This window comes from Perognathus longimembris, chromosome 5 (assembly GCF_023159225.1).
Source record: "Perognathus longimembris pacificus isolate PPM17 chromosome 5, ASM2315922v1, whole genome shotgun sequence".
Classification (NCBI taxonomy): Eukaryota; Metazoa; Chordata; class Mammalia; order Rodentia; family Heteromyidae; genus Perognathus; species Perognathus longimembris.
Window position 1 is genome coordinate 851,951 of NC_063165.1, and position 11,804 is coordinate 863,754.

An 11,804-nucleotide genomic window follows, 5' to 3' on the forward strand; every position below is an offset into this window, starting at 1 on the left:
CCCGCGCCGGCGCTAGTGCTGCCCCCCTGGAGCACCGGGGGCCACACCGCGACTACCGACCGAGCAACTTCCGCCTGGAGCGGCGCGGGCCTCGGTGACCCGGCCGGCCGGCGGCGGCGCAGCCCCGGAGTCCGCCCCCGGGAGCTCCGCACGGGGGAGGAGGCCTTTGCCTGGCCCCGGGCAGCGGTCGTGGTGAGAGCGGAGCGGAGCCCAGCTGGGGACAGCACAGGACCCCGGCAGGGTGGGGCACCTCGGGGCACAGGTGCAGTGGGCGCCCCGCCACCGCAGGCGCGTGTGCGGGGAAGGGAGGGAGCACGAGCGCCCCGCCTGCAGCCCACGCCGGGCACGTTGGTCCCTCTTGCTGGGACACAGTTATCAAGTGGGCCCGGAGAGTTCAAGGTTGGTCTGCTCGTTGGTGTTTAAGCATCCTTTCAAACAAAGATCGGCTTCTGCCACATGCTCCCTTCAATCGGGCCTCTATTCTTGAGGTAGGCATTTTACACACACACTCGTTTATACACAAACGAGTCAGCTTCCCAAGTTAATTTTTTTTTTTCCTATGGTGAATATCTTTCTTTAAGCTGTCCTTGCCCAGTTCCCGCTTATTCGGATTGAATGAGATCAGAAGGAGAGAGCCACTGTTTTTCTTTTTATGAAGAGGGAGTACAAGACTTCCAGAAAATAGTGCCTAAGTGCTTTTTTTTTTTTCCTTCCGTGAGCTTTTATTTACTTATTTTTGCTGGTCCCAGAACTTGAACTCAGGACCTGGGCACCATCCCTGAACTTTTTCTGTTCAAGACTGGTGCTCCGCCCCTTGAGTCACAGCTCTTACTTCCAGCTTTTTTTTTAGTGGGTAATTGAAGGTAAGAATCTCATTTGTCCTTTTCCTGCCTGGGCTGGCTTTGAACCATGATCTTCAGATCTCAGCTTCCTGAGTAGCTAAGATTACAGATGTGAGCACCTGGCTCAGCTCTTATTTATGGTCATGACTTTGAGTTTATTGCCACACAAAAGTTCACTGTCAACAGAAGCAGAATTAAGGTTTAAATTCAATGAAATTTCGCAATTGAATGCAATACTTTAATTGGAGTAGTTTCTAAAAATCCACATCCCTTTGTGAGTACTTTGCCTCCTACCCGCTACTCTGAGAGTGCAGTACATACAGTATCGTCAGATGAAAAATATGTTCTGCTCTGACTTCGGAAAGAGGACTTTGAATCTTAGCCGGGTCTGCTGACTCTGTGGGAGCAATATGTTGTTTCAGGGAAGTCAGCCTGTGGTGGTTCCAGCCTTGCTGTGGATCCCCCAGCTGAGCCGGTGTCTGCATAGGAAGTGGCCTGGAGAGGGGCAGCCCGGGCCTTTCTTCCTGCAGCGGCTGGGAGGTGGCCTGAGGCACCCCGCCCTAGGGGGTGAGAGGCTGTGTAAACACCAGTTTGGACCCATGGTACTCATCAACATTTTTTCCATCAGGGCCAGCATTAATGACAGATTTCAAGTGAGATCCTGGACTTTTGGCCCCGTCCTATGTGGCAGCTGGACAGGACTGAATCCACCCCTGGCCTGTGACCTCTGTCCCAGCCCTGCTCTCAGAGGTACTGTTTTCTCACCCAGGAAGTGTTGGACTTAGCAGCCACAGACCTGCTGAAGAGTTTCTTGGAAACATGTATTGCTAGATTCCAAGTGCTTGCAGTGAAACCTGGGTGTGAGGACGGTGGGCCAGGGCTGTGTCTCCACACAGGCCTTGCGTTGATTGGAGGAAGGCGCTGTTTGTTTCTCGCGTTTGAAGCAGAACGTGTGGCTGTCCGGAGGGCTGGGGGGAGGCAGCTCTGTCTCATCACTGCCTGGTGGCTGCCCTCGTTGTTTTTGTCTCCTTGCACGAGGTCAGGGCTAGCCAGGACCCATGGCACTTTGTTCAGAGCTGGGCAACACCTGGCTCCTACCAAGAGCCAGCATCCTGGGGTGGAGGGCAAGGAGCCTGAGTGCCTGTGGAGCCTGCCAGCTGGAGACCCAGTGTGAGTGAGATGGATGCTCCCTCCCGAGTTAGCTTTGGGGTGCTATTGGACCAGCCCTCTAGCTAGCCTTGTCTCTTCAGCTGCCAGGAGTCTGTGGACCTCCCTACCCCTGTGTATGTGTTTCCGGGCTGCCTGACCATCCCAGGAGTAGCTCCTTGCCTATTGACTTTGGAGAGTAAACGTGCAGGTGACACACTACCCCAGGGGACAAACTAGGCATCTGCTTCCTGTGCCTGGAGGGCTGGGGTGCCACAGGCCCATGGGAGCACTGGCTGGGTGGGGTGGCCACTCCAGGGCCCGTGATCCTGATGTTCACGCCGTGTGCAGGCCACAGGCTACCGTGGTGTTCCTGTGGGACACATTGGAAGGTGGCTCTGGGCTAAGACAGGCCTGAGTTCTAGCAGGTTCTAGCAAGTGCTCTAGGGTTTTCAGAAGCTGCGGGAGTACGGTGTGCTTTGTGCTGGCATCTGTGCACTTCTGCCACGGCCCCTGGATCCCAAGAGGCACCAAGTGAAGTAGAGATGGCATCTTTCAAATAGGGCCAACCCCTGCGGATCCTGAACTTGGCTGGGGCTCGGGACCCTGGACTTGGTGGCACTCTTGCCTGTCCGCCTGGGTTGGCAGGTGCGGGTGCTGTGGCGCCGGGTTCCAGCGGTGGGGGCTGAGCTCTGGTGTGCTCCTCCGCTCGGTGTGGGGTCACTGGGAGGATGGAACCTCCCTGGCTCTCGGCCTGAGCTGTTCCCACAGCTCCTGGGAGGTTTAGATCGATGGGGCCAAGCCAAGCAGGGCGCAGTGTTTTCAGCTGCAGCAGTGTGGCCTGCCTGCCTCTTACAGGGAGGTTCTGGTGGAGGGGCTGGTTAGGTCCCCTGTGTGGATGGCTGTTTCTGTTCTGACCCTTTGAGAGTGTGGGTCCTGTCCCAGGCCCTGGAACTTCTGGGCCACTGCCACCTCTCCTTGTCTCAGAATCTTCCCAGACATCCCCTCCCCAGGGAACTCTCTCAGCCTCCCTCCCCTAATGCTCCCAACGTCTGCCTTAGCAATGCTGCTGTTATCCAGCTTTCTGCCTTGGCACAGAATCTAATATATTGGGACCTTGAGTATGAGCTCCTGTTCTGTCCAAGCAGATGCCGAGGGAGCCTGTCCACAGTAGACCCCATGCAGGCCACCTTGCTTCCTGGCTCTGGGCAGTGGGGGTGGGGAAGGGCACTGCACTGCTGAGGGGTCTCAGCCCAGGGTCCTTGGGCTCCCAAGGCTGGTCCACACCTACAGAGCTTCCTTTGCCCTTGCTCAAGAGTTGGAAGAATCTCCACAAGCTAGGGCCTTGTGTAGATACCTCCCCGGGCCAGCGGTGGTGAGGACCGGGGCTGCCAGCCACCTGAGCCAGTGCAGAAGGGCGGCCTGGGCCGTCAGTCCACTGCCTCCATTTGCCGCCTACTCTGCCCTCTGTTCCCTAGCAGTGCATGGCCTGTGTAGACCAGGCCCGGCCTCTGGGGGAGTGTCAGCCTGAGGGCAGGGACACAGCCTTCGGGAGAGGGTCACCCTGAGGGCAGGGACACAGCCCCTGGGGGAGCGTCACCCTGAAGTTGGGGAGCGTGGCTGGGTTTGGCTGTCCCGGGGTGGCTCTTCAGCTGCCCTCCCATCTGGCTCGCTGCTTACTGACTTACCGGTCCAGTGCCTTACACGAAAGCCAGTAGAAGTGAAACTAAGTTGTAGATGCCTTGGGGTTGGATCTGCGGGGGCAGCCCTGGCCTCTGGCCTTTCTGGCCTCAGTGCATAAAGCTGTGTCCTGGACAGAATCAGGAAGATGAAAAGCACTAAGTAGGCCGTGTGCCCTCCGCAGACCTCTCAAAGTACCTGGGGCTGCAGGTGCACGTGAAGCTAGTCTAGGGGCTAGCAGGCTGGACAGCTCACCTGTCTAGAGGAAAGCTCACTACCTACCATGCTCTGCCTCCCAGCCCAGGCCTCTGGTGGTTTCTTTAGGGAGCTTCCTGCCTTCCAGGTGCTGGGGTCCCTGAGCTCGGGTCTGAGTCTCTACTTTGACTCCTCATGCAGCGCTTTCTTTGCTTGGCTGCCCTTTATCGTGGAGGCATCTGCACCTCCCGTGGCTCCTCCCTGCCTTGTCCTCCAGAGCTGAGCTCCTGCTGTGCTGAAAGCCTCCCTTCAGTTTCTCAGCCTGCGGCTGTGTCCACAGCCTCTCTGCAGATGGCCTGTGGCGTCCAGCAGAGCCACGGTGCAGCTGTTCCTGTCTTCCCTCTGCTACCTCGGGTCCCACAGGACAGTAGTACACATGGGGTGCACCTGGGCACACTGACAGTCGGGCACCACCTGGAGCCAGGAGCCAGGTGTCCCCCAGATCTGCTGGGAGCAGGAAGTGGGCCAGCCTAGAAGCTGTGGGCACAGTCTGCCAAACATCTAGGTATCTGGTGTGCCCCAAACCTGCACTTCAGATGATGTGAATCTGGTGAATGAGGTAACTTGGTTAACGAGGCTTTAAGATTCACGTAGCTCACGCGGCTGCCTTTGGAGCCTGCAGGAGCTGGTATCGGCCTGATCCTCAGAGCAGACTCCAGGCGAGTCTCAGGCCTGCAGTCCCAGGGGGACTTGGGTGTGGGGCCTGCAGCCATCTCTCAGCTGATGCTGACCCTAACAGGCAGAAGAGCCGCTTGCCCAGTGCCTTCCTTTCTGGGAGGAAGAGGGCGCCTATGGGTTTTTGCCACGTTGTCCTGACTCTCAGCTCTTCCTTGCAGGTGGTGTCACCTCTGTCCTCTCCAGGGTCCCGTGAGGGCCTGGGCAGCATGGTGCCCTCTGATCAGGCTGTGGAGAAGCAGGCATCGGAAGAGCCTGTACTGGGCCACAAGCTCCAGTCATGGCAGTGTCTGGTGTCCTACCTCTGCTTCTACGGCTTCATGGCACAGATGCGGCCTGGGGAGAGTTTCATCACACCCTACCTCTTGGGGCCCGACAAGAACTTCACCAATGAGCAGGCACGTGGGTGGGGCCCAACCAGAACCTCACCAATGAGCAGGCACGTGGGTGGGGCCCAACCAGAACCTCACCAATGAGCAGGCACATGGGTGGGGCCCAACCAGAACCTCACCAATGAGCAGGCACATGGGTGGGGCCCAACCAGAACCTCACCAATGAGCAGGCACGTGGGTGGGGCCCAACCAGAACCTCACCAATGAGCAGGCACGTGGGTGGGCAGGGTGGCAGGGAAGCCCCTTGTTGGGCTGGGGACTCTCCTGTTTGATGCTGGGGAAATCCTGTGGCTGTGTGAAGTTGCAGAGGCACAGAGGGGCCTAGGCTGGGCCCTGTACCCCACACCCTCTGGTGAGCACTGTTGGACTGGGGGACTAGGCATTGACTTGTTAACTGAGTGGGGTAAAAGATGTCACTGGGCTCTGCAGGCTGGGAGTCGCTGTCTGCTTCCGGGGGTAGTATAGACAGTGGGTGCTGGTCCCCTACTGTTGCCAGATCGTTTGCCATCTTGGTGAGATAGCCTGTGTAGGTCCAGCCAACCGCCCCCAGCCCAGCTGACACCTGCCTCAAGCAGACTTCACAACTATTTGCAAGAAGAGATTACTGAAGGAATGTTCCTTTTTCCAGCCAAGGGAGCCAGAGTGTTATTGAAGTCCTAATAAGCTTATCTCCAGGGGGAGGGCGCTCTGATCCTTGGCTTCCACTGCCTGCTGCATTTAATAGGGCAAAAGGAGGTGAAGGGCGCCCCCCACCTCCCTCTCTCACTGACCGCCCAGTGGCCTCAGTCCGCCATGTTAGCTACAGAAACGAGCATGTGTGTGAAGCTGCCTTTAAGGCAAAATGAAAAAATTATCACAAAAATGTTAACAGCCATGCCTCCTTGGTCTTCAGTGTTGCACATTAACTGATTAACACAATAGTTGCCGGAGGTTAAGCCATTCCCTGGTCTTTGCTGTCTTCAGGAGACTGGTCACAGGGTCAGTACACTAGCCCCAAGATCTGAGTCTCCTGGCCCTGGCCTCTCTAGCTGCAGGAGAGGCCCAGAATGGGGTCCTGGTAGCCCTGCCTGCTGGGCTGTGTGCAGGAGGTTGCTGTAATAGAGGTTGCTGAAGCTGCTCTTGCCTAAGTCTTGCTCGTAGACTGAACCACAAGTGTTTCTCCAGTGCCTTGTGGTGGGTGAGTAGATGGCTTCAAGCATTTCACACAGAGAGAATGCTTCAGGCAGGAGAACTTGGTGGAGTCCTGAGTGCGGGGTATAACACCGTGGGGAATGGGCAAGGCCCCAGGAGAGGTCCTGTCAACAGGAGGCTGTAACAAGGCCCCAGGGTTTGACCACCAACATGCAGATCCCTGTAGTTGGGCCCCCAACAGGCCTCACGATATAGCCATGACCAGTCAGCTGGGCCTGACCTTCACTGACAATGTTGGTGTGTCTGGATGTGAGCAGGGCAGGGCTGGAGGGTCCCTGAGAACATCCGTGTGTTGGCTGTGACCAGGGCAGGGCCTCTGAGTCCATCTGTATTTGATGTTGCTGGGACTGTGTCCTTGTGGTCAGCTGTCTGTGGGGGACAGGCTTGTGTGGGGCTACAGGCAGGTATGAAGGCCCAATGAGGGCACTTGTCTCCCACCTCTATTTGAACTGACCTCTAGCCCTCAATGCGTGTGTGGGGTGTCCTGTTCAGGCGTCTGGTGGCCTGCAGTTGGGACAAGGGTGGCAGGCCACAGCGTTGCCGGGGGAAGGTGGCATGGCTTGACACCCCCAGTACTGACCCAGGCTCCTCCTGAGCTCTCCGGTGGAATGGGGTGGTAGCCCGGCCCCTCAGGGTGAGTGCGCAGCCAGTGGAACCTGAGTCAGCCAGTGAGACGCTAGGGCTAGGGGACAGCCACCTGCTGAAACATCCCAGCCTAGTAGGAAGCTGAGAGCCCAGGTGACTGCCCTGCCCCACCCCAGGGAGAGGTCAAGGCAGAGAGACAGGGCCTTTTACAGAGCACATCCGGGTACCTCAGACTTTCCCCTCTCACCTCAGTGACCCCTGACCTGCAGGAGGTGGTACCTGGCCCGCACCATGCCTGGCCGTGTGTGTGTGTGTGTGTGTGTGTGTGTGTGTGTGTGTGTGTGTGTGTGTGTGTGTCACAGGGCGCTGGCCAGGGCAGGTGGGCTTCAAGCCTTTAGCTCCTCCCTGGGTGGACACTGGCCCCGGGACCCCAGGAATAGTGTGAGGATGGTGGCACCTGCTGTCTTGCTCCCTCCTCCCTTCTCTCCCACGTGAGTGTTTTCTGTGACCTTCTGTCCTCTCCCCATCTTGTTCATCCCTTTCCTCTCATAAGGACAGAGGTTGTGTGTCTGGGGGCCACAGTGCTATTGCCTAGACTGTTAGAATTAAAGCAAAAGCGAATTAAATTGAGTCCAATACACAGGTGATTGGAGATGCAATGTATGTAATTAGCTGACTTCTGTGGTGATTAGCGTTGACTTTTCTGTGGCATGTGTAGTTAACACTTTTGTGATATTTGCAGTTTTCTGTGGGCAGACGCTTGCTTGGCTGTGCCTGGGCCTATGGTGGCTCGAGATTCGCAGACTCACCTGCATCCTATACAGGCCGAGCACAGGGACAGGCATCTTGGGGTGGGGGAGGGGGTTCATGATATCCACAGCTGGCTGCAGGCGGAAATAAGTGTAGTGTCCACAGGGCTGACCGGGGTAGGGCGGGTCCTGGCCGGGCCACTGGCGCCCAGCAGAGGGGCTGGCGTCGCTGATGGTTGGCACCTGCCTGTCAACAGCTTACCAATGAGATCACACCTGTGCTGTCTTACTCCTACCTGGCCGTGCTGGTGCCCATCTTCCTGCTGACCGACTACCTGCGCTACAAGCCGGTGCTGCTGCTGCAGGGCCTGAGCTTCGTGTGCGTGTGGGTGCTGCTGCTGGTGGGCCACACCGTGCTGCACATGCAGCTCATGGAGGTCTTCTACAGCGTCACCATGGCCGCCCGCATCGCCTACTCCTCCTACATCTTCTCCCTCGTGCACCCAGCCCTCTACCAGCGCATGGCCAGCTACTCCCGGGCCTCCGTGCTGCTGGGTGTCTTCACCAGCTCCGTGCTGGGCCAGCTGCTGGTCACGGTGGGCGACGTGCACTTCCCCACGCTCAACCACATCTCCCTGGCCTTCCTCACCTTCAGCCTGGGCCTCACCGTTTTCCTGAAGCGCCCGAAGCGCAGCCTCTTCTTCAACCGCAGCGCCCTGGCGCACAGCGCCGCCCCCTGCGAGCTGGACAGGATGCACCCGCGCCCCTGCCCGCGGGCTGGGAGGCTGGGGCGGGCGCTGGGCGCCTGCAGGGACTCCTTCCTGGTGCGCATGCTCTGCGAGCTGGGGCACAGTGTGCGGCGGCCGCAGCTGCGCCTCTGGTGCCTCTGGTGGATCTTCAACTCGGCCGGCTACTACCTGGTGATCTACTACGTGCACATCCTGTGGAACGTGGTGTGCCCCGCCACCGACAGTGCCAAGGTCTACAATGGCGCCGCTGACGCCGCCTCCACGCTGCTGAGTACGAGGGGTCCCCTGCCCGCCCCTCCTCCCTGCACCCCAGTCTAGCCCTCCCAGCAAGCTCATCCCAGCTGGAGTCCCACGGCCCCCTTGCCCTGCCCTCCCACGGCCCCCGGGACCGTGGTGAGAGGCTGACCCTGGCTCTCCTCAGGTGCTGTCTTGTCCTTCTCCGCTGGCTTCGTGAAGATCCGCTGGGCCCTGTGGTCGAAGCTGGTCATTGCGGGCATCACAGCTGTGCAGGCCGGGCTCGTCTACTTCCTGTCGGTCACCGACAACATCTGGCTCTGCTATGTGGCCTTTGTGCTCTTCCGCGGTGCCTACCAATTCCTCGTGCCCATTGCCACGTGAGTGGTCATGCGCGGGGCCTCCACCAGGCTCTGCAGAGTCCACGTTCAGCAGCGTGGGCAGGTTTGTGAGAGGCTGCCCTTGGCTTGGTCCTGGTGCCTGGGCCTCCATCTGCCACCCTGCATTCAGAGGCATGACAGACGAGGGCTCCCTGCCCCAGAGCCGTGCATCCTCCCCTCCCCGTGAGCCCCACGCCCTGTGCGTCCTCCCTGGGTCCTCCTGCCCCCTGAGCTCCGGACCAGGATTCCACTCCCCCTCCCCTCCCCGTGAGCCCCTCGCCCTGTGCATCCTCCCTGGGTCCTCCTGCCCCCTGAGCTCCGGACCAGGATTCCACTCCCCCTCCCCTCCCCGTGAGCCCCTCGCCCTGTGCATCCTCCCTGGGTCCTCCTGCCCCCTGAGCTCCAGACCAGGATTCCACTCCCCCTCCCCTCCCCGTGAGCCCCTCGCCCTGTGCGACCTCCCTGGGGTGCCGTCCATCCCAAGCCCACTATTTAGCATGAGAGAACTTGGTTGGCCTATACCTGTCCGTGCCCCCCATTCTCAGAATGAGTTTCTGAGTGTCCTGTGGGAGCTGCCCGGTGCCCTCCCTCTCCTTGCCCACCCTGCTGTGGAGCTGGGGCTCCGGGCGGCTGCGTGGTGGCAGATCTGGTGTGGCACGGTGTCCTTGGCCCACGGTGCTGCCGCTGTCTGGTGGGTGTGCCAGGCGGGAGGGGGCTGGGGGCAGGGCTGCACCCTGAGGAACAGTGCTGTTCGCTGGTGGGCGTGATGGGACCAGCTCTGCACCTGGGGGCTGCTCTGTGTGTCTGGAAACAGGCGTGTGGGTCGGGAACTGGGCCAGCGTGGGTGCTGGGACCAGACCAGGCACCCCCTCACCCTGCCCCTGCTCCTGCTTCCTGTCCTCCCCGGCAAGTCTGACAGAGGCCCCCGTGTCCCCACCCAGCTTTCAGATTGCGTCTTCCCTCTCCAAAGAGCTCTGTGCCTTAGTTTTTGGGATCAACTCATTCCTCGCCACTGTTCTCAAAACCTCCATCACGCTCGTGGTTGCCGACAAGCGGGGCCTGGGCCTCACGGTCAGATCGCAGGTGAGCCTCTGTTTCATACTTGCCTCTCTGGGGAGGCATGCACTGCGGGGTTCTACGCCGGGCTTATTGGGTTCCACTCGCTGCGGATGCCTACTCAGGGGACCCAGACTTGAGGTCTGTCACTGCTGGGTGTGCAGAGGGCGAGCCATGGTGGCAGGGGGGGGGGGGGGCAGGAAGTAAGCGGCCCCGAGAAGGCTCCCCTCCCAGGAGCACCCCATGAGGACATCGACTGCCAGGCCTGCCCGCCCCAGCCTGCGCCCCAGCCACTCCCCGCCTTGGACCTCTGGAATCGGAACTGGGCCACATGGTCTGGTGCTGCCTCCCCTCTCCACCTGCCTTCCTCCCCACACGCGGGCCGACAGTAGATGTCCTCTAGCCGGGGGCGGGGGGGGGGTGTCGTGGGAACAAGGGATGGAGCATGTCTGGGTTTGCTGCCAAAGCTGTTCTGTCGGCAAGGGTGTGGGGCAGGGGCTGTGTGTGCACGTGTGCGTGTGTGCACAGGCTGGCCTCTAGGGCCCTCCGGTCCTTCCCTGGTGGCCTTGGGGATGAGGAGGGGGCCTTTCCCTGGCTGGCCTGGCTCCTTTCGGTCATGGCTGTGCCGCTCCTGCCACTGGTGGCCCTGGGTCCGGCGAGGTCTGGGGCTGTGGCCTCTGTGGTGCTCTCCTTGACCTGCTCTGCTGCGGGGGAAGGCCTGGCACACCACATATCCTGGGGCCGCTTGGCAGTTGTGGGAATTCAGGCCAGGGCTGGAGCCTTGGCTCGCGGTGGCCGTGCAGGTGCAGCGTGCCCCAGGCCTCCTCTGGGGACTGTGGGAAGGCTGTGTGAGCCCCTGCAGGGCTGGCTGGGCTCGCTCTGCAGGGGGGACAGAGGGCGGTGGGCACCATGGGACCTGCGCTTTAACCCAAGCAGTTCCGTGGCCACTTGAGCTGATGAAGGGGCGTGCGGCCCCGAGCTGGCTCTGCCGGCCACACACCGCCTCTCTCTTCCAGTTCTTCATCTACTTCATGTACTTCGTGGTGCTGTCGGTCGTCTACCTGGCAGGGGGAGTGCTGGACGGCCTGCAGATGTGCCAGTGGGGTCCCTGCCCGCAGCGCTGGCAGCAAGGCCAGGGGGGCCGTCACCTGCCGCTGCCCCAGGCCCAGGAGCTGAGGAGCCCCTTGGAGGAGAAGACTCCCACTGCCCTGAGCTTGCAGGAGGGGAGCCAGGGCGGCCTGCAGCCCCCAGCCGCGTCGCCGCCCCCGGAGGACAGCCCGAAAGACAGCTTGGGGGCTCGCGCGCACGAGGCCAAGGCCTGACCTGGCAGCCCTGCCTCTCCTGGCCCGGCCGGGGGGCAGATGCATGACCCGGGGCAGTGGGTCTGGGGGCACTCGCTCCATCCTCACCGCCTGGGCTGACTGCTGGCGTGGTGTCCCCGTCTGGATGCCGGAGCTCAGGGTGGGGACTCTCCCCGGGTCCCTCTGGTGCTTTGCAGGGGTCTGAGGTGGCCCGCACCTTGGCCCCACCTCCCTCACACTCCAGCAACGGCCAGAGCCTGCCGGCGACATTCAAAGCAGCTGCCTGGCCAGGCGGCCTAGGCACCAGCCACCGAGGACTGGGGTTGCCTGAGGCTTGCTAAGAGCAGCCCGTGTGAGCTCTCTGTCCATCAGGCCTCCCCGCCCTCAGCCTCTGAGAGAGGGCTGGCGAGGTGGTGCAGACCCCCGCCGGGGCCTGCTTGCCAGGGCCCTGGGCCCTCCGGAGTGGGGGTGGGAGTGTGTCTCAGGCCCCTAGCTAAACTGTGACACTTGTAGCTGCCCAGGTTGGCGGCATACTTGGACGGTCTTTTTAAAAACTGACATACAATGAA

General features: G+C 60.5%; 1 protein-coding gene across 3 annotated transcripts in view; it reads left to right on the forward strand.

The window, feature by feature from the left end:
• The window catches only part of Slc19a1 (solute carrier family 19 member 1), a 13,599-nt gene extending 1,795 nt beyond the window's left edge, over positions 1 to 11,804 (forward strand). For 2 of the 3 annotated variants that reach the window (XM_048346083.1, XM_048346082.1), the window contains exons 2-7: positions 1,471 to 1,592; positions 4,760 to 4,996; positions 7,773 to 8,535; positions 8,686 to 8,878; positions 9,820 to 9,961; positions 10,951 to 11,804. In XM_048346083.1, coding sequence (XP_048202040.1) covers positions 4,808 to 4,996; positions 7,773 to 8,535; positions 8,686 to 8,878; positions 9,820 to 9,961; positions 10,951 to 11,256 — 1,593 coding nt within the window. In that variant the 5' untranslated portion in view covers positions 1,471 to 1,592; positions 4,760 to 4,807 and the 3' untranslated portion in view covers positions 11,257 to 11,804. Of the gene's footprint in view, positions 1 to 1,470; positions 1,593 to 2,092; positions 2,200 to 4,759; positions 4,997 to 7,772; positions 8,536 to 8,685; positions 8,879 to 9,819; positions 9,962 to 10,950 lie in introns of all 3 variants that reach the window. The other variant, XM_048346084.1, reaches the window with a different exon arrangement.